Source organism: Rousettus aegyptiacus, unplaced genomic scaffold (genome assembly GCF_014176215.1).
Source record: "Rousettus aegyptiacus isolate mRouAeg1 unplaced genomic scaffold, mRouAeg1.p scaffold_m13_p_1, whole genome shotgun sequence".
In the NCBI taxonomy this organism is placed as follows: Eukaryota; Metazoa; Chordata; class Mammalia; order Chiroptera; family Pteropodidae; genus Rousettus; species Rousettus aegyptiacus.
The window spans coordinates 91,443,814-91,462,876 of record NW_023416284.1 but is presented as its reverse complement, the minus strand read 5'-3'; the positions used below and the strand labels follow the sequence as shown (position 1 = coordinate 91,462,876).

Genomic DNA, 19,063 nt, shown 5'->3' with positions numbered 1-19,063 from the left:
ATGCCCCGTGTCATGGTATTGAGGATACTAGGAATGAGGGGAACAAACGCGAAATCCCAAGTGTGGCGTGGCGGGGGTGGGGGTGGGGGGGGAGGTGGGGGTGGGGAGTGTCCTGGGTTGGCGAGTTAGACCGAGGCTGACTCCTCTGCCCGCAAGAGAACCGAGTGACCTGCAGGAATTTGGGGTAGATTGAGGTCGGGGCACAAAGGGCAACAGAAACAGGAAGTGAGGGGCAGAGAGGCTGAAGCGGGGAAGAGTGTCTCTCCTAGATAGGCAATTCCAACCACCAGGTTGCAGCACTGGCCGGGACACGGCGCGCAGCCACACGCCCTTGTTCTTAGGCGCCATCTGTCTGTGGAACTCAAGGCCCTGGGGAGCTTTGGCTTCACTTGACGCTCCCACCACTCTGCTTGCTTCCCACTGCTGCCTGGACAGCCACAATTCCCTAAGCAGCCCTTCGCCACTCTGCAACTGGAATGCGGATTAGGAGGGAACCGGCTGGAGCTCTTATGGGAACCGTAGTCTGTGGGAGGCACCCGAGTGGCCCAGACTTTGAGCAGAGAGGTTCTCGCAGCCCTCCCCACCTCCCTCCTTTCCTTCTCCGCTGTAGAAGTCAGCTTCCCTTAGTGATGAGGAATTATTCCCCTTTCCATCATGGCTCTGTCTACCTTTTTTTTCCCTTTGGCACTGAAACCCTGCATTTCAGCCTGAGTGACTCAGAAGTTAGGGGGCAAGTTTGGGATCTGACTTCACACACCCTTGGGCTCTTAATCTTGTTTCTTCCAGCTTTACAGAGTGTTCCTCCCTATTTCTGTACTCATGTGCTGTTTGGGAGGTTCCAAAAAAAAAGCGGGGGGGGGGGAATCACACACACCTTTAATAACTTTTGACATTTCCTCCCCATTTCCAAGGCTGGTTCTATGATTTCTAGGCTTTCCTCCCCAATCTTTTTTTTTTTTTTTCTTCTAGTACACCCTTGATAAAGACACAAACTACAGGTTTCAAAGAGGAAAAAAAGCAAATTTGTTGTTGGTATGAGAGCATAAAAGGAGATTTCTTCACGTTATCCAACATCTTGTGTAGATGGGAGGTTATGGGCAATAGAAAAGACAGTAGATGGGGGTGTATGTCCCACTTTGTACAATATAGAAGAATCTGATATAGATACTTTGTATAAAAGACACATGTCCTCATTTGTGTCCTCTTGCTGGCTGACTGGGTTGTGGGGCACTGGGGGACAAAGAAGCTGGCTGGGGTGGTGGACCAGGACACAGGAATTCCATGGTCCCCATCCTCTTGCTGTCCCCTTGTGGGGTCACTTTGGGTCCTTGGTGGGGGCATAGCAGAGCTCCAATGGCCGGGACACCTTCCAGAACTTCTCATTCACCAGCTCCAGGGTCAGCGAGCCATTCAGTGTCTATAGAAGGGGTGGGAGAGAGAGGGAGGGGAAGAGAAAATAAAGTTGGAGAAGATGAAAGGAAATGAATGATGACCAAGGGAAAAAGAAAAATAATAAAGAGATGAGGCAAAGCAGGGGCACATGAGTGACAGAGAAGGACAGAGGAGAGAGAGGGAGACCCAGAGAAAGGAGAGAATAGGTAAGTTAGAAGTCATGAGCATGGTTGTGTGCAGCCCCAGGCCACCCTCCTGCCCCACACCACTGTCCTCAAAGGCTCACCGTGAAAGCTCCACCCCCGGGAGCGATGTAGATGGTGTACTGCTTTTCACTGACACCCTCCAGACTGGGCAAGGCAGGCTCTTCAGGGCTGTCACCTCCTCCGGCACCCGCACCCTCCCCACTGCCCCCGTCAGGTCCCCCAGCATCAGAGGCGCCCCCTCCTGGCCCTCCTGGCTCCCCCGCCTCTTGCTGCTGCCTCCGCTCCAGGGCAATGCGCAGGGCCAAATACTTGGAGAGATGGTCCACCGTGGCATTCCCAGTTGTCTTCACGTATCTGGAGCAGGAAAGAGGGCACGTTTAGGGCATAGGAAACCTCAAACGGAGAAGCAGGGGACTTTCTAAAAGGGTCCATGGGTTAAGGTTTCTTTCTTGGGTTGGGCAAAGCCCACTTCTATGGAAGTCTAGGTGATCTTTGGTTTCTCAGTGGTCTGGGGAGACACAGGGCTCTCACCTAGTCTGGCAGTATTCTCCCTTCTCCACGAGCAGTGGGTGGGGCCGGAACACAAGCTCAATTTCTCCACCTGGCTCTGGGGGACTAGGGGCCCCAGGAGGGCTTGGAGGACCCAGAGTACCCCCTCCCAGGGTCCCTCCCCGGTCACCAGAGTCTTCAGAACCAGCACCCCCACCCACCCCACCAGTGCCTCCTCCCCCAGTCCCTACACTGCTCCCCCCTGCCCCTGCTCCACGGGGTCGCTTGGGAGCAGGGCCTGGGGCAGAGTCAGGGGCAGAGTCTGAGCTCACATCCTCTCCATCCCCTTCTCCCTCCCCTGGCTCTCCTTCCCCCCCACTCATCGTGGTGGTCTGATCTGACCCAGGCATCGGCCGCCTCACACGCTGGGCCCTGTAGAAGCAAGTGGTTGAGGTTAGAAAGCATCGAGAATAAGAATAAAAATGTTTTAAACTTCAGAGATTTAAGATATCAGGGAAATCTTAATAATGACACCTAATATTTATTAAGCACTAATTGCATGCCAAGTAAACTGCTAAGTGTTTTGCATTGATTGCCTCTCATATAATACAAGTCTTAAGAGGCAGATAGTTATATCATCTGTATTTTATGGCTGAGGAAAACTGAGACTTTAAAGAGATTAAATAATTTGTTTGAGATCATAGTCCCTCACCTCTTAAAGTGTGGTCCAAGAACCAGGAGCATAGCTTGTAGAAATGCAGAATCTCAGGCCCAACTCCAGACCTACTGAATCAGAATTCGCATTTCTAACAAGACCTTCAGGTAACTTGGATACACATTAAAGACTGAGCAGTGCTGGCCTAAGTGATTTAATTTCTGGCAGTGTGAATCTGAAACTTATACTCAAAATCACTCTATTCTAACTTCGAGAAAGTTAGAATGTGAGCTATTTTCCTAAGAATAATAGTGCCGGTTGCTAACTAAGAAGATGCAATTTACATCCATGACTTCCAGGTGTGACAATGAGATTATGATCTGCTCTCAGGGTGCTAAGGCTTAGAAGCTGGCAGACAGCAAAGACAGCACACGGAGTCTGACCCACGAATCTGTCCCACCAGCCCTGCCGCCGCCTCTCTCTTGACCCCCGAACCTGTGCATGGCCTGCATGCGCAGCCCTTCCTCAATGCTGGAGCTCAGTGCCTGCTGGTTGTGCAGGCGGCTGAGGCGGATGAGAACCCGGTCTTGGTGAGCCTCATATTCCTCCCGGCTAGGATAGATCTTCGAGATAAGGGCATCAAAATTAGGGTCTGGTCGCAAAGATCGCTTTGATACCAGTTTCTTGCGGCAGGTAGGGCACTCCTTGTTCCTGGGGTGGGAGAAAGGAGGCCCTGAGCAGTCAGTTGCCCAAGCACTCGAGGCCTCAACACTGTACCCTTTATCCCAGCATAAATGTGTCCCTCCTGTTACCCGCTCCGCAGGGCTGTGACAATGCAGTCAGAGCAGAATCGGTGGAGGCACTCCTTGGTGGTCATCGTATTCTTCAGCATGTCTAAGCAGATGGGGCACATGAGTTCTGAATGCAGCGACCGAGGGGAAACTGCAATCTCTGTGCCATCCATGATGGCTTCCTGGAGGAATTCAATGAGTAGAAAGGTGGTGGGTTGGGGAAAAATGAATTTTAGAAACAAGCAGTCCATGAAATGGGCGTTTTGAGAAATACAGTGAGATGACAGAATCTAGGTACCCCATGTTTGCCACTTGAAGAGGATGGGAATTCTGAGAGGGGGCTACTGACTTGGAGAAAATGGATAACAGAAATAATTAAGAGCAGGAGCTTTGCAATAGGATCTGAGGTTGGAGAGACATCTGGGGTGGGAGTGACACAGATCTGTGGTTTGGGGAAGACTTATTCAACAGAATTTCTTGAAGTGTATATAGTCTTCTTACTACCTATATCAGAATACCGTAAGGTGCCTGTTAAAAAAGGATTTAGGGGCCCTATCCCACTACTGTATTAGAATGTTGGGGGAGAGGAAGGCTGGAAAGTTCCATTTTCAATAAACTTCCAAGGTGAGTCCTTTATGGGCACTTATCTATGACGCTGTACTGAGGAACAAGGAAGGCAATTTCTGTGTTTACTGTCTTTCAAAAGAAAATAGTAATATTTGCTTTATATCTCTGGCTGTTTTGAGGATTAAATGAAATAAATGTGAGGGTGCTTTGAAAAGACTGAGGTGATTTAAAAGCAGGGCCAAGAGAGTCTGTGAAATCGAGCAGGGCAAAAAATGGCAAAGAGGCTGTGAGAGGGGGTCTTTGGATTGAGGGACTTGGGAAGAGGGAATAAGTTGTGAAGGAAGAATCCTGTCACCTGCGGGGTCCGGTGGAGCTCATACAGACTTAGTTCCCACGTTTTGCTGGCATTCTGGGCATTCGCCGGCGTCGTCATGGTGACCGGGCACAGACCCCAGCCAGGGCTCCAACGCGAAGAAGTGGGCTGGGGAGAGGGGGAAGGGGGAAAGGGAGGGAATGGGTTAGGGGGGCCGCCTTCGCACAGACCCCGCCCCTCCGGAGCCTCCTCTCCTCCGCCCCAGCACCCGCGCGACCCCTCACCCGGCTCCCGCCGTCCGCGCAGCCACCGCCGCAGCGCCGCACGCTGGGCCCGGGCTCCCGGGCCGAGTTCGCTCGGTCTGCAGCCGCTGCTCAGACAGCAGATCCCGCCGCCGCTGCCGCCATGGCCCCGGCGCTGGGGCCCTACGTCACTTCCGCCTGCCCCTTCACTCCTCTCCTCCCCCGCCAGGGGAGACGTCACCCGCCGCTCGCGGCGCGGGTGGGACGCGACGTGGACGGCCAGGTTCTCTCGCCCTCCGGGCGCGCTCGCTCCCCGGCAGGAGCCGGCTTCCCCGGAGCCTCGCGCCACGTGGGGACCGTGGGCTCCGCCCCCCTCCCGGCACCGTCGCGCCGCCAACCTTAGCTAGTTCCCTTCCCGTGGCCCCCACCCGGGGCCTCTGCTCCGGGGGGCGGGGCCTGGGATTGCTCGGACCCCGGGAAGGGTCGGGGAGATTGCCAAAGGGCCACCTCCCCCACTCCGCGTCTCCTAGCGGCTTTGGGGAATGACTCCCCATCTCCACTCAGAACTTCTCCGTGACCCCAGCCGGGATTCCGGGGAAGAAAACTGCCAAGGATCCCCTGCCGCTTCAGTCCTACAGTCCTGTGAACGCAACTGAGTCCCGATGTGACCGGGATTCCCCTTACCACCCTGGGGACTTGCTCCACCCTGCGTTTTGGCTCTCCCTAGACCCTCCGACCCGCTCTCCCCTCGAGGTTTGGGGGCGGCGGCTCGGGACGTCCAGACTCAACTCTCGGCCAGAGCCAGAGACTCGAGAATTGCGTTTGGACAATCAAGAGCCGCGGCCCGGGGCAGGGGAGGGAGGAGCACGGGAGGAACGGGGGAATGGAGACACCACGCGGAAGCAGGGACACACACACACAAGATGGGGCCGCTATCGGGGAGGGTGTGTGTGTGTGCGCGCGCGCGTGTTGGGGAGGATGGGGGTAACAAGGGGCCGAATGTCGAGTGGGAAGAAGGCAGAAGCCTCCTCCAGGACTTTCCAGTAAAGGAAGGGGATGGGGAGGAAAGAAGAAAAAGATGCAGATGCAGAGCGATTCCCACTGAGGGCAGAGGATGAGAGGGATTGGCGTGGGGGTGGGGGGGCGGTAGATGGAGATAGGCGTCCCGGCTCCTCTAGCCTGAGCTGGGGCTCCCGAACTTGGGTTGCAGCTGCCAGGGGGTGGCCTGTTTCTGGGATAAGGCAGCAGTGGATCCCCTCACCCCCTCCCTCCAATTCCCCCCTACTTCCCTGTCTTCTCCTTCAGTCCGTGGCCAGTCCTTATGTGGGCTCCAGAGTCGATTAGCACGGACCCCCTCCCCTTTCTCCTCCTCCTACCAGCCCCCTCCTTGTTACTCTCCAGCCCCTTTCATCGGCTGGTCCATTCCCCTAATCCTGGCCCCCTCCCCTAATCCCCCCCATCCGACCCCAGGCCGGCTGCAGCTATTGTAAGGTGGAGAGAAAGGGGAGGGGGACTCAGAGAAAGGAGAGGGGTGGGGGAGGGCCACCTGTTCCAAGACCCCCTCCCAAGGCCAGACTTGACACTGGGATGAAGCTATGAACAAATCACCCTTGGGGACCGTAACGACCCAGGGTATTGGGGGGGAGGTGACTGGGGCTGCAGGACTAGTGGAAGGGGATGGGGCAGAGACCCCTCCCTCCAAAAAGACCCAGAATGTCACATACAGTGACACACACTCTCTCCTCTCACACCCGGCGGCGGAGGTTGCCCTGGGAGACAAGCCAGTGAAAGGGAACAATCCTTCGAAAGGGAAAGGAGGGGGAGGTGGGGAAGGGTCTGAGGGCTTGGACACAAGAACTGGAGGTGGCAGGGAAGAGGATTTGGACTTTATTGGGGTCACAAGCACCCCAGTCTCTCATATTCAGCATTCCTGAGCCAAATACTGCCACTCCTTTTGTAGCCTGGGAACTCAGAGTCCTCATCAGCAGGAGGCCCGGCAGAGTGGTGGGGGAGTGAGCAGAGTCCAGGGTCCTTGAGGCGGTTACAAGAAAAGACCTCCTGGGAGGGGCAGAAACATTTGGACAGATGTATAGGTGGAGACAAATGGTCTAGGGTGTACCCCACCCTCTTCTGTCCCTGGCCTTTGGGAACTTCTGCCTTTCCCTTAGTGGCTCCAGACTCCCTCTGTTTTCTTATATCATCTGGGTTCCACTTCTCCCCAGGATGGCCTCATACCAGTGACTTCTACTGAGGCCCCTGTGATGTATCCACTGTCATCAGATGCCAAGAATGCAACCACATCTGCCACATCTATGGGAATAATGAGGAGAGAGCAGAATGCTATTCACTCCCATAGACCCAAAGGAATTATCATCTCTGAGAAACACCCCCTCCCCCCAGAACACACATCAACCACCAATCCTGGTGAGACTCTCTCAGATACCACAAACTTTGGGATCTGTTCATTCAGGGCCCTCTTTCCAACATAATGCTCACCCTCAGGGTCCCCAAAACGTCCCATCGGGATCATTCCAAATACCTGCAAGGAAATACTCATATATAGCTTAAAATTCCTTTTATGGATTTTTTTTTTTGTAGACTGAGTCTGTGACTCTTTTTCTTGCCTTCATTCCTTGTGCATTTATTGAATACCTATTTGCCAGGCACTGTGCCCAGCATGCTCTTTCTCTCAAGAGAGGCTGGGTCTCTGAAAAATTCTGCTCTTTGCCCTCTACCCATGACTTCCTACCTTGTCCAGCACTTTCTGTGGCACTTTCTTTGTCATGGGTGTTGTAATATACCCTGGGAGAACAGAGTTACAGCGGATCCCATGTCTGTGGAAGGGAGAGTGGCTGCTGACTCTGGAGAGGGCTGAACACTGACCCCTCACTCAGAGCTCCAACATGCCTCAGCAAAGACCCCTGTATCCCCAGGTGTTTGACCAACCGTCCAAGCTCCAGGGCTACAGCCTGGGTCAGCCCAATCACTCCAGCCTTGGATGCTGCATAGTTTGCCTGTCCCATGTTCCCCACCTATAGGTGAATCAGAGATTTGAAATGAATCAGGAGTCCCAAGGAAGGCTCTCCTCTTTATACCCTGACCTCAACCCAACACACCCGGACCTTGCCTACGATGCTACTGATGTTGACGATGGAGCCATGACAACCACTGGACACCAGGGCTTGGGCTGCAGCTTGAGTGACTAGAAAGACGCCCTGGTAAAGAGAGTAACAAGGCAAAAAGGATCAGCAGGATGACAGTCCTCCAACTCCCTTTCTGAGTTAGAGGGAGGGGCCATAAGTCGCACACACAGGTTCATAGATCACCACCTTGAGGTTGACAGCTATGACTTTGTCCCAGTCATCCTCGGACATGTGGAGCAGAAACTCATCTCTGGTAACTCCCGCACAAGACACAATGACAGAAGGCGGGCGAGAAAAGCAGGCCTATGGAAGAGGGACGTTACACACCAAAAACCCATGTAAAAAGCCAGGAGCGGTCGAGGCAATACGAGCGCTTTAAGGCGGGCGAGTTCACTCGCATTCACCTGCACTTGTTCCAGCAAGCGCCTGGCGGTCCCGGCCTCAGACACATCAGCCGGGAAGGCAGCGTGGGCCTCGCGGGACGCCCCCTTCTCGCTACCTGGCCCGCCCAGCAGCCGCACTGTTTCGCGTGCTGCTGCCCCATCCAGGTCGCAAACGGCCACGGCGGCCCCCTCTCGGGCCAAGCGCATACTAACTGCACGGCCGATGCCACTACCCGCACCTGCGGTGGGAGAGAACACGCGGGGGTGGGGAGAAGAGTGGGCAGGAGTCAGAGCTTCACAGGGTGCTAGTCAAATTCAGACCAGGGGCCAGAGATCGGAGCGGCTGCAAAGTCCGAGGGCACCCCAACCCGCCCTTGGAGAGGACCCCTTAAACCTGTAACAAGGGCCAGCGCGGAGCGGAACCGGAGCTGGGTCGCCATGGCTGGCTGCAAGTGCGTAGAGCCTCGCACTGAGCCAATCCCAGCGCAGAGGCGTGGCAGGAGCAAAGCCAGACCAATCGTAGCCCTGCCAGTGTTAGGCCATCTGCGAGGTAGGGGGAAGGGGGGGCCTCCTACCGCGAGGGCATGACCATAGTGTAAAGCATGAGGTTTGGGGAATTGGGAGTAGGGTGTCCACATTACTCCAAAAAAAGACAATGAATGCCTCCAGGGCGGAAGATCCGAGGACTTTATTTCCCGTCACCACCCCAACCCCCTCAATTAAAAGAGCAATATAAAAAACAAAAAAATCAGGCCATGAGATTAGCAACTAATATCCCTCCTCAAAATTATGACACACGATTAATGTTTAATTTGACGTTTAGCCCCAACTACTCCTGCTGCCCTCTGTCCAGGACTCTGGTCTTCCCTGAAGCCTCCACCAACAGGTGGGAGGGAAGGAGGAAGACTTTGGGGAAGCTTGTGTGTGGTAGCTTGGTCCTCTGAGAACAGGTGGGGTAGGGGACACAGGGTAAGCTGCCATCACTGGTCTCTTTCATTTAGCCCCCCAAAACCAACAAGGTGATCAGCACATCTTGATAGCCCCCATGCCTGTCACCACTTTCCTAGCCAGGGCCCGCAACCTCCACAGACCCCTGGCCAAGGCCCCCAACTTCCACCAACCCATTCTAGAGAACTTAGAAGGTAGAGGTTTGAGGCTGGGGTGGGGGCAGTTTATCCCACCACTTACTCAAGGTGGGCAATCAGCACCATCATGACTACTCCCGCCAGCAATCCTAGCACCTCCAGAAGTGACTGCAGTGGTGATGCCTCCCTCAACAGCTCAGGTAACACAGACACGGTTGCTACATAGATAAAGCCACCTGCAGTGAATGGCAGAATCCAGCCAGGACCTGTACCACCTGCAATTTCACTACCCACTGCTCCTCCTTCAGTTAGGAGGGCACAGGCTGTGCCTGCCAGTGCCCCTATTGCCGTCAGTAGTTGCAGACGCATCGCCTAGTGGGCAGAAAAAACAGAGGTACTCATCAACATCTAAAGATTATCAGTTAATTTAGACGTGACTGGTGGGATCTAGAATAGATACTTTCTGAAAATCTTAGATATCAAAGTGGTCCTTTCCACAGACCATCAGATTCAGGGTGGGGAGCATTGTATGGAAGACTCCCTGTATTTCAAGAAATACTGTGCTATAGGACAATGAAACAGAACTTCCCCATTTCTAGAAAACTTATTGTCAGTAACAGTATGACCTGTTTGGAACTAAGGAAAGACAGTCTTGGGTTTGGGGTGGGTGAGCAAAGGATAAAGGGATGGAGAAAGCTGTGACCGGTGCACAGCATTACCAACCTGCTTTTTGCTGCAGCCAGACTGGACTAAGATGGCAAAGTCTCCAACTTCATGGGGCACTTCATGTAGCAGGACAGTCATTGTAGTCAGGATTCCCAATCCCCAACCCCCTCGAAATGAAGCACCAATGGCCAAACCATCTGTGAAGTTGTGCGCCAGGTCAGCAGCCAGATTCAGGTACCCTGATACACGCAGATCTTGTAAGGGAAGGAAGGAACACAAAACAGTTAAAGGCTCCATCATTTCCATCCCAGCTGTCAGCCATTACCACATCCTCCCCCACACACTGCTTAACCACCAGCCCCTCAATGTTTTCCAGATACCTGTCATTACCCACAGCACAGAATCTATGTAATTTAGATGGTGCCCCTTACTCAAGCTTACTACCAACCTTGGCTCTCACCTGAACCTGTTTTTAGCTCTTCAGAATTCTGAGGTCTCCCTAGCCCATCTTTGGGCCCTGTGCTTCCTCCTCCCCGCTTCCTCGACCTCCCTGCTTCCTTTTCTTCTTCTTCTGAGCTCTGCTTCTCCTTTGAAGAACGCTCTGACTCTGACATAAAAAAAGGAACTGATTAGAGAACAGAAATCTGATATGTCTTTAAAAAGCAAGTCCCTTCCCACCCAAGAGCCATTAGATAAGAGGATTCTGAGGCAAGCAAGATGGCTTTGAGGAAAGTTGTTCCTGGGCTCACCCTGTCTTCCATGTCCATGACTTCTGCGTGTGTGACCATGAGCATGTCCATGTCCATGACTGTGCCCATGTCCTCCTTTCACATGTCTCACAAACTTCTCCACCACAAGAAAGGCAACAATTCCACTGAGGACCCATAGGCCCACAGACAGAATGGGGCCCTGGCCTGGGAATGAAAGCATTGAGACATTAAAGGAAACATGGATTCCAGACTCCTCTTCCTCAAGTGCATGAAGAGAAGAATTGGAAGGGACAGACCTTCCCCAGCACCCCAAACCCTGTCTCCATCCACCCTTTCCTCACTGTTGTGAGAGTGTCCATGCCCGGGCCGCTCTTGAGGGTGGTGAGAATGAGGTTCTGGAACAAAGGAGAGAAAAGTCCAGATGAGACACTACTCCATCCACGGGGAACATTTGAACAAATACTGGAAGGTGATGGATTACAAAGGGGAAAGAACCCTTTTGTCTAGAAATAAAACATACTAAGATTTGAGGTAAAAACCTGAAGTTAATTACCCAAAGCATGAGGAATCAGGTGCAGGAAGGCATCTCCCAGAAGCCCACCAGAAGCAAAACTGAGCAAGATCTGGAGCAGAGACCGGTGCCGGGGGGAGTTTGACTCAACCGGAATAAGGAAGAGGACGAAAAATGGGGCTGCAGAGATCAGCACTGTGGCTCCAAGTGCCTGGTGAAGGAGAGTCAAAGATCAAGTGGTGCTGAATTTCCCAACAATTCAGAACCAGCCCCTCTCCCCCCCCCCCCATGCCCTGCATACTTACATAGGCCCAGAGAGTGACAGTGTCCAGGTCCTGTTTGACGGCTGGAGCCCTAGACTCCCCATAGACTCCATGGCTGTGTTCATGGTCATGTCCATGTTCTCTGTGGTAGAGACTCTCATGCGAGTGACCATGGCTATGGCCATGGTGCAAATCCTCATGTGAATGTCCGTGGTCGTGACTGTGAGCATGTCCATGCCAGATACTTTCGTGAGTGTGGCCGTGGCCATGGCCATGGGCATGGCTGTGTCCATGGTGAAAATCCTGTGAGTAGCTGTGGCCATGGAAGTCCTCGTGCAGGTCCTCGTGCAGGTCGCCATGACCGCCGTGTGCGGCCACTAGCAGCCCCAACGCCGCCCAGGTCAGCAGTCCCACGGCCACCCAGTGGGGGGCCCCCAGGCCTCTGGCCATCACGCTGACCAGAGGGACAGAGACAGTAACTCCACTTGACCCTCAACTCTGTACCTATGCGGGTTCTGCTTTACTCCGCTCGCGCTCTCTGTCCACTTTTAAGGGCCACTCCCCCATTCCTTTCTGCCCCTACCCGCACTGTTCCCAAGACTCGTTCTTTCCCCGCGCCTCTGAACCACGTCCCGGATGCAGGGCCCCGAGGGCACCGCTCTAGGCTTTGAAACGCCACTTCGCGGACTCTCTGGGCTCTCGTCTCTATGCCCCACTAGATGGGGGAAAAGGCCTTGAAAGGACGGTAAGGAAAAGTAGGGAATTCTCACCGTCTCCGGGATCCTTTCCTTTCCCGGTTTGCTCGGACGTGGCAGTCCCGCCTCTTGATCCCGCGAGGGCCGGAAGTTCCGTTCTACCCCGGTTTCAATACCTTTACCAATATGGCAGCACTCCGGTAGCGGCGAAGCCTCCCTCCCCTTCCGCGCATGTGCGGGTGTGGAGGTTATTCGAGGGGAAACTGGGCGAGGCCGGCTACCAGGACAGAGGAGACCGCCTCCTCCGTTTCCACCTAGACGAGGGGGCGGGAACTAGCGCGGAAACTTCCCGTCTATACCAAGATGGCTGCCACAACGGCGTTGTCATTTTGGTATAGAGCAGAGCGAAGCGCTTAATTCGACCCAGTTCAGGCCAGAGTTTTTCTCTGGAGCTTCCTCGTGCTTAGCTAGCCCTCAGTCCTTGGGAATCTCTATCTCTTCGGTATCCCTACACACAGCTAGGAATCATGTCCTGGGCTGCTCGCCCGCCCTTCCTCCCCCAGCGGCATGCCGCAGGGCAGTGTGGGCCGGTGGGGGTGCGAAAAGAAATGCATTGTGGGGTCGCGTCCCGGTGGCGGCGGCGACGGCCCTGGCTGGATCCCGCAGCAACGGCGGCGGCGGCGGCAGCCGGAGAACAACAAACCCCGGAGCCGGAGCCAGGGGAGACTGGACGGGACGGGATGGGAGACAGCGGGCGGGGTGAGTGTCCTAGCGGACGAACTGGCGAGCCAGAGACCGCTTATGTGCAACCCCTCCCCCCTCCTTTGGCGCTCTTTCCCTGGCGCTCCCGCCCCCTTGTTTGTAAACACGCGTCCCCTCCCTCCCGAGGTCCTTAGCGCCCTCCCCCCGGGGCGGGGCGGGGAGGGAGGGGAAGCTTCCGCCTTCTTAGCCTAGGCTGCTTGAGGCCCTGCGCACCAGAGCTCCTGGGTGTGAGACACAAGTCCTCGAGTTTGAGGATTCTGACGAGTGAAAACAGGCCTTGCGTCATAAGAGGGGTCTCTTCTGTCTCTTTTTTCTGCACGCTCCGGGCACAAGCTGGGAATGGAGGGTCCACCCCACGTTTGCCCCACCCACACGAGACTGGCTTGGGCGTATGGCTTGGGGTGACCAAATACAATGCTTGAAAATTTTCCTCACCTGAACTATGCTCCTTTGTCACCCGCCTCCTGTCATTACGATTGGGAGTTAAACTGTTGTGTGACAGACAGCCCGGTGTATGGACTTGGGGATGGTGGTGCGTGTGGTGGGTGTAGTGGGTGTGTTGGGGTGCAGTGGAGGATTAGAGAAAGTCTTCAGTTGGACGATCGAGGACTCATTTTTTCTTTTTGTCTCTCCTGTCTGTGTGTGTCTGTACCTCTGTGTACCCTTCCCTTAGATTCCGGAAGTCCAGACAGTTCCTCCCCAAATCCCCTTCCCCAGGGTGCTCCTCCCCATTCTCCTCCTGGGCCACCCCTACCCCCTTCAGCAGCCCCATCCCTTGGAGGCTCTGGGGCACCACCCCCACCCCCAATGCCACCACCCTCACTGGGCTCCCCTTTCCCAGTTATCAGCTCTTCCATGGGGTCCCCTGGGCTGCCCCCTCCAGCTCCCCCAGGATTCTCCGGGCCTGTCAGCAGTCCCCAGGTGAGAGGTTGTGACCCACTTACTGCCTCTCCACTTGCATTTCCTTGTTTTCCTTGTGACCCTAGATCCTTGTGTGAACTTCCCCATGGCCCACTGACCTTCCAGACCTAATCCTGGCAGGCCTGTGGTCCTTGTGAGACTGCCTTGCCCTTCCTGAATACTCATCTTTCAGTGCATGCTTCCTCCTCAGCCCTATAAAAGGACCCTGATATTCCTGATGTCCCTTTCATCTATCAGTGATTTTCTGCCCTTTTGGTCCCATCTGCCCTTCTGAGATTCATGCTTTTTAGAGTTACTGTGTTGCACAGTTTCAGGGAAACTGTATGTCTAATCTCTGGGTTGTGCTGTAGGGCTGGCCCTTCATATAGACTGCAGTATAATAATGCCCTCTGGGATGTGCAGTGCATGGCTCTGCCTAGATGTCAGGGCATGATTTCCATCACCTCTGAGAGATTCTCTTTCCCAGTGATTCTCCCTATGACTTCCCTATTTCCCCTATCCCAGATTAACTCAACAGTGTCGCTCCCTGGGGGTGGGTCTGGCCCCCCTGAAGATGTGAAGCCACCAGTCTTAGGGGTCCGGGGCCTGCACTGTCCACCCCCTCCAGGTGGCCCTGGGGCTGGCAAACGGCTATGTGCAATCTGCGGGGACCGAAGCTCAGGTATGGGGCTTGAGACCAGCAGAGAAGAAGAGAGAGTCTGCCATTTACCATCCCCTGTGGGATTCCCAGTGGCTCATGGGGTTGTGTTGGAGCAAGTCAACTGAGGGAGGCTGGGTGAGAGCTAAAGAACCTGATGCTCAGATATGGGATGGGGGTTGGTCAGAGGGAAGCGTGGGACTGGATCATCTCTTACGTCCTGGTTCCCAGTTTCTGTATTTGGCAAACAGAGTAGACTTTAAGTTTGCTAGAGGGGGATTGGCAATGGTGAGAGGTTTACATGCAGCCTCTCCTTCTATTGGTCTCCTTCTGTAGGCAAACACTATGGAGTTTACAGTTGTGAGGGCTGCAAAGGCTTTTTCAAGCGCACCATTCGTAAGGACCTGACCTATTCATGCCGGGACAACAAGGACTGCACTGTGGATAAGCGTCAGCGGAACCGCTGTCAGTACTGCCGCTATCAGAAGTGCCTGGCTACTGGTATGAAGAGGGAAGGTAAGGGCCTGCCCTACCCTCTTTCCCCCAGGCTTCCTAGTTTACTCTGTTGGAGAGGAGGGAGGACAAAGGGTAAATTGCAGGAAACCACAGACATACCTCTCAGGAAAGCTGGACTGCTCTCTCTCTCCTCCAGAGGGTGACGTTTGATTTCTCTCCCCTATCTTTATCTCTGGTACTCTGATCTGGTCCCTTGGTTTTCCTTCTTAATAGTTCTGCCTTTGTGGCCTGTACCTGTGACCCCTGCCTAGTCTGGTGTGAGGATAGGATAACTTTCCTTACCCATAACAGGCTTCTCTGTGTCCTCTTTCTAACCTGAATAGTTCCTTCTCTCTGACCCAGTACTCCCTCTCTGGTTTCTCCTCCTAATTCTAGGATTCTACTCTTGTAAACTATAGACTTTACTGAAAACCTCAGGGCTGCCTTTCCTCTTTTTATTTCTGTCTTATTTTCTTTAGTTTGATCCTGGAATTCTGAGAGAATATCTTGATCAAATCCTTCATTTTAGAGAAGATGAGCCTGAGGCCTAGTTTTCCCACAGTCATGCAATGAAATAGTAGCAGGGCTGGGATCAGAACTTGCATCTCTGAAGATCCAGGCCAGTGCCTGTTATGCTGTCTCCATAAGTCAGAAGAGCACAAGATTCACACTTGGATTCTGACTTACCATGTATTGTGTGAATTTGGGCAAGCTATTTAGCTTCTCCAAGCCCCAGATTCTTTATCTTCAAAAAGGAAGACAAGAGCCGCACAGGGTTGTTTGAGTGAACGTTACAATGTGCTTGGCACATTTCTTAGTGTGTAGTAGACTCCCAATTAAATGTTAGTTTTCTCCCTAATTCTTTTACTCTTTCCTTCTCTTTATTGGCTTACATTTGTGCCCTATTGTGATTCCTGCTTCCAGAATGCCCCCAGTCCACCATTATTTCTAGTGACTTCCTTAGTTCCTATAAATATTTCCTAAGGGCTATGATCCTGATACATTCTAAAGATATTTCAGAACTTCCTCATGGGCTGGCTGCTGACTTTCCACTTTTTCTCCTCCAGCGGTACAGGAGGAGCGTCAGCGGGGGAAGGACAAGGATGGGGATGGGGAGGGGGCCGGGGGAGCCCCCGAGGAGATGCCTGTGGACAGGATCCTGGAGGCAGAGCTTGCTGTGGAGCAGAAGAGTGACCAGGGCGTTGAGGGTCCTGGGGGAACCGGGGGTAGCGGCAGCAGCGTGAGTGATGGGGCCAATCCACTCTCCTTCCTGATGGGGGTTTGGGGGTGGAAGCCTAGGTCTGTTCTATCTCCCCCTCATTTCCCTTCCCCTCACAACTCTCCTAACACTCTGGGACTGGAAGTGCTGCCAAACAAGGCCTTTCAAACATCTGAGGTGGGTGTGATAGTTTTCTCTGTCCCCATCCCCAAAACAACCCACTGGTTGGCAGAACCACAGGCAAATCCCAAATAAATGTTTTCAGAAATTCCAGAAGAAAACCCTGATTTACAGGGATTGGTTCAGATGGGGTTTGGAGATTGACTGTCATAGGAGGGCATGCCAAAAACTTCTTAAAAATGGAGGGGCTTCCATTGTACCTACAAACCTCCCATAATTCTTATTCCTCATCCCCTGCAGCCAAATGACCCTGTGACTAACATCTGTCAGGCAGCTGACAAACAGCTATTCACGCTTGTTGAGTGGGCGAAGAGGATCCCACACTTTTCCTCCTTGCCTCTGGATGACCAGGTCATATTGCTACGGGCAGGTCAGTGATCTTGGATCCCTTTGACCTCTTGAAATTTGATCCCTCTTTGACCTGACCCCAGTGCACACTTGCATACTCAAGGAGCCAAGCTCATTGACTTCACCACTTGTCTTTCCCTGTTGCGCTTTGAATCCCATGACCTTGTCTCTGGCTCCTAACCCTTGCTGCCTCCCACGCAGGCTGGAATGAGCTCCTCATTGCCTCCTTCTCCCATCGATCCATTGATGTACGAGATGGCATCCTCCTTGCCACAGGTCTTCACGTGCACCGCAACTCAGCTCATTCTGCAGGCGTGGGAGCCATCTTTGATCGGTCAGTGGCCCTCCACTGGGCTGGCCTGTAGGTCGAGGGGGTGGGACTATAGACTGGTCCGTGTCCAAGACTGGCTGAGCTGTGACCTTTGAGTGACCTGCAGGTCCCTCTCCAGGGTGCTGACAGAGCTAGTGTCCAAAATGCGTGACATGAGGATGGACAAGACAGAGCTTGGCTGCCTGAGGGCAATCATTCTGTTCAATCCAGGTAAGAGGAGGTTACCCCATCTCTCAAGACCAAGGCAATCTTAGAGCCGCCTCTTCTCTGGAGATTCCTAAGTTACCCAGCTATTCCTTTTAGTAAGACCCACAGTTGGGAAATCTCCCACCTGACCTAGAACAACACACATCCAGTGTTACATTCCCCCTTTGATCCCATCCCACAAACCCAGTGTACCCTGCTGTCCTTGCTAGGCATCTGGAAAAGGGCAAGTTGATGGGGCCCATAAAAGGCATCATGTGGGCCATATCTCCCTGCTTGTTCTTTTTTGATTTGCTTTCCTTTCTCTGCTATTCTAGATGCCAAGGGTCTTTCCAATCCCAGTGAGGTAGAGGTCCTTCGGGAAAAAGTGTATGCATCACTGGAAACCTATTGCAAACAGAAGTACCCTGAGCAGCAGGGACGGTGAGAAAGCTGTGGGGCTGAGGGGTCATGGGGACTGAGGCTCCCCTGGGTGGAGGTGGAGTGGGGCACAGAGGTGTATGTGTTCAGGGCCTATATGTGGTTCTAGTTCTCATCCCACTTCTCCTTTCCCCACCTCAGGTTTGCTAAGCTGCTGCTACGTCTTCCTGCCCTCAGGTCCATTGGCCTTAAGTGTCTAGAGCATCTGTTTTTCTTCAAGCTCATTGGTGACACCCCTATTGACACCTTCCTCATGGAGATGCTGGAGGCACCCCACCAACTGGCCTGAGCCCAGAACCAGATGTGGCGCTTCTCACACATGAGGAATGCATATCCAGGAGGGACTCCACGCCTTGGGGCAGGGTTGGGAGGGGCCTTGTTTTTAAGAGTCTTGGTGGGGTGAGTACTATAGGGCAGAGTTCAGAAGACCTCCAGTGGGGTCCATCAACACTCCATTGATATCCCAAGTTAGAGGGGACCTCAGATCCTTGTGAGGGCTGGACCTCTCCAGTGGTCTCTAGTCTCTAAATTTGTCTGGGTCTGCCATGATTTGGGATGAGTTCTCATCCACTGCTTGGACTGATCTTCTCCAGCACAGAGCACTGGCCGTGCTCTCAGGACCTTGCTTCCTTCTCATCTTGCCTCACTTAGCTCCCCATCTAAAGAGTGGATATGGGAACTCCCCCAGAGATAGATATTGGGGGGCAGGCCCCCTGAACTGATGGACATGGGGGTAGGGCTTTGCCAGACCTTCCTTGAGTGAAGCTTGGCAGATGGGGCTACTCTGGAAGAGGGAGGGCACCCTGTAACTGCCTCCTGTCCAGAGTCCCCTCATATACTTCACCTCCTTTTGCAGTCAGTCTGAAAAATAAGGTGGTGGTGGTAAAGGGGTGGGTGGAAATGTAGGAACCCATCTGCTATTTTTAGTTTTCTCTGAAGATTGAGACCAGCAGTTAGACTCAAAAAAGTACTGTACTTTTCCAGGTTGGCTAAGAAATGCCAGTGATGGAGGTGGTTTTTGGGAAAGGCAGGGCCCCAAGATGGTCTGTCCCTGCAGCTTTTCAAGCACTGGCCACCTCAACCTTCTCCTCCCATCTCTTCCTATCTTGGGGAAGGGGCCTGGGCTGTGATGGCAGGGCCTTTTCAGGGGATGGTATGTTGAATAGTCTTCATGCTGATCCCTTCACAGCTCTCCCCCAGCCTTGATTGCACACAGTGTGTAGGCTGGGGACACAGGACCCTGGCTTGAGAATTGAGGGGGAAAGGGCCATCCCACAGAGATGGGGTGCTGGGGCTGCATGATTTTTGCTTTGCAGCTCTTCTCTCTGGGGTTTCTTTCCCCCCCTTTCACTTGCATATAAAATTGCTTTCAAATTAAAATTTCTGGACTGAGGTGACTCTGTTGAAGGGTGGACAGTGCTGCATCGGGCTGGGT

The 19,063-nt window shown here is 53.5% G+C and overlaps 4 protein-coding genes across 11 annotated transcripts; 1 reads left to right on the top strand and 3 right to left on the bottom strand.

Annotated features, from left to right (window-relative positions):
* Nucleotides 1–999: 999 nt before the first annotated feature.
* Nucleotides 1,000–4,866, bottom strand: RING1 (ring finger protein 1). The gene is made up of 7 exons (XM_016147023.2): nucleotides 4,698–4,866; nucleotides 4,456–4,581; nucleotides 3,555–3,715; nucleotides 3,238–3,453; nucleotides 2,130–2,519; nucleotides 1,679–1,952; nucleotides 1,000–1,417 (listed from the first exon to the last, which is right to left on the bottom strand). Exons 2-7 carry the CDS (start codon nucleotides 4,531–4,533, stop codon nucleotides 1,316–1,318), a joined length of 1,221 nt encoding a protein of 406 aa, XP_016002509.1. The 5' UTR covers nucleotides 4,534–4,581; nucleotides 4,698–4,866; the 3' UTR covers nucleotides 1,000–1,315.
* A 1,660-nt stretch (nucleotides 4,867–6,526) lies between these two features.
* On the bottom strand, nucleotides 6,527–8,843 carry HSD17B8 (hydroxysteroid 17-beta dehydrogenase 8). Of its 3 annotated transcripts, XM_016147024.2 has the most exons (9): nucleotides 8,576–8,843; nucleotides 8,203–8,420; nucleotides 7,985–8,101; nucleotides 7,778–7,870; nucleotides 7,602–7,687; nucleotides 7,405–7,489; nucleotides 7,152–7,194; nucleotides 6,891–6,965; nucleotides 6,527–6,713 (listed from the first exon to the last, which is right to left on the bottom strand). In XM_016147024.2, exons 1-9 carry the CDS (start codon nucleotides 8,817–8,819, stop codon nucleotides 6,697–6,699), a joined length of 978 nt encoding a protein of 325 aa, XP_016002510.1. In that variant the 5' UTR covers nucleotides 8,820–8,843; the 3' UTR covers nucleotides 6,527–6,696. The 3 variants fall into 3 exon arrangements, with proteins under 3 accessions (XP_016002510.1, XP_036094591.1, XP_036094594.1); XM_036238698.1 differs by lacking the exon at nucleotides 7,152–7,194; XM_036238701.1 differs by lacking the exons at nucleotides 7,152–7,194; nucleotides 7,405–7,489.
* A 4-nt stretch (nucleotides 8,844–8,847) lies between these two features.
* Nucleotides 8,848–12,296, bottom strand: SLC39A7 (solute carrier family 39 member 7). The gene is made up of 8 exons (XM_016147022.2): nucleotides 12,187–12,296; nucleotides 11,459–11,870; nucleotides 11,196–11,364; nucleotides 10,984–11,037; nucleotides 10,682–10,846; nucleotides 10,393–10,539; nucleotides 9,990–10,186; nucleotides 8,848–9,638 (listed from the first exon to the last, which is right to left on the bottom strand). The coding sequence occupies exons 2-8, from the start codon at nucleotides 11,864–11,866 to the stop codon at nucleotides 9,366–9,368; spliced, it is 1,413 nt and encodes a 470-aa protein (XP_016002508.2). The 5' UTR covers nucleotides 11,867–11,870; nucleotides 12,187–12,296; the 3' UTR covers nucleotides 8,848–9,365.
* Nucleotides 12,297–12,464: 168 nt separating this feature from the next.
* Nucleotides 12,465–19,025, top strand: RXRB (retinoid X receptor beta). Of its 6 annotated transcripts, none has more exons than XM_016147017.2 (10): nucleotides 12,465–12,870; nucleotides 13,547–13,794; nucleotides 14,299–14,455; nucleotides 14,768–14,947; nucleotides 15,994–16,166; nucleotides 16,566–16,695; nucleotides 16,875–17,007; nucleotides 17,123–17,214; nucleotides 17,526–17,631; nucleotides 17,770–19,025. In XM_016147017.2, the coding sequence occupies exons 1-10, from the start codon at nucleotides 12,639–12,641 to the stop codon at nucleotides 17,915–17,917; spliced, it is 1,599 nt and encodes a 532-aa protein (XP_016002503.1). In that variant the 5' UTR covers nucleotides 12,465–12,638; the 3' UTR covers nucleotides 17,918–19,025. The 6 variants fall into 6 exon arrangements, with proteins under 6 accessions (XP_016002503.1, XP_016002502.1, XP_016002505.1 ...); XM_016147016.2 differs by having other exon boundaries at nucleotides 17,111–17,214; XM_016147020.2 differs by lacking the exon at nucleotides 12,465–12,870 and adding an exon at nucleotides 13,065–13,166 and having other exon boundaries at nucleotides 17,111–17,214.
* Nucleotides 19,026–19,063: the final 38 nt, after the last annotated feature.

What these genes read in the sequence shown, in the direction of transcription:
- RING1 (XM_016147023.2), bottom strand. Translation starts at nt 4,533, where the DNA reads ATGACGACGCCGGCGAATGCCCAGAATGCCAGCAAAACGTGGGAACTA. An exon ending in GTCACAGCCCTGCGGAGCGG is followed by an intron (nt 3,454 to 3,554) that starts GTAACAGGAGGG and finishes CTCCCACCCCAG; the next exon opens with GAACAAGGAGTGCCCTACCT. An exon ending in CCGGGGGTGGAGCTTTCACG is followed by an intron (nt 1,418 to 1,678) that starts GTGAGCCTTTGA and finishes CCCCTTCTATAG; the next exon opens with ACACTGAATGGCTCGCTGAC.
- SLC39A7 (XM_016147022.2), bottom strand. Translation starts at nt 11,866, where the DNA reads ATGGCCAGAGGCCTGGGGGCCCCCCACTGGGTGGCCGTGGGACTGCTG. An exon ending in CTGTCACTCTCTGGGCCTAT is followed by an intron (nt 11,365 to 11,458) that starts GTAAGTATGCAG and finishes CTCCTTCACCAG; the next exon opens with GCACTTGGAGCCACAGTGCT. An exon ending in GCATGGACACTCTCACAACA is followed by an intron (nt 10,847 to 10,983) that starts GTGAGGAAAGGG and finishes TTTCATTCCCAG; the next exon opens with GCCAGGGCCCCATTCTGTCT.
- RXRB (XM_016147014.2), top strand. Translation starts at nt 13,288, where the DNA reads ATGCTTGAAAATTTTCCTCACCTGAACTATGCTCCTTTGTCACCCGCC. An exon ending in GGTCATATTGCTACGGGCAG is followed by an intron (nt 16,696 to 16,874) that starts GTCAGTGATCTT and finishes CCTCCCACGCAG; the next exon opens with GCTGGAATGAGCTCCTCATT. An exon ending in TACCCTGAGCAGCAGGGACG is followed by an intron (nt 17,632 to 17,769) that starts GTGAGAAAGCTG and finishes TCCCCACCTCAG; the next exon opens with GTTTGCTAAGCTGCTGCTAC.
- HSD17B8 (XM_016147024.2), bottom strand. Translation starts at nt 8,819, where the DNA reads ATGTGGACACCCTACTCCCAATTCCCCAAACCTCATGCTTTACACTAT. An exon ending in CGCGCTGGCCCTTGTTACAG is followed by an intron (nt 8,421 to 8,575) that starts GTTTAAGGGGTC and finishes CTCCCACCGCAG; the next exon opens with GTGCGGGTAGTGGCATCGGC. An exon ending in CACAGAAAGTGCTGGACAAG is followed by an intron (nt 7,195 to 7,404) that starts GTAGGAAGTCAT and finishes ATTTCCTTGCAG; the next exon opens with GTATTTGGAATGATCCCGAT.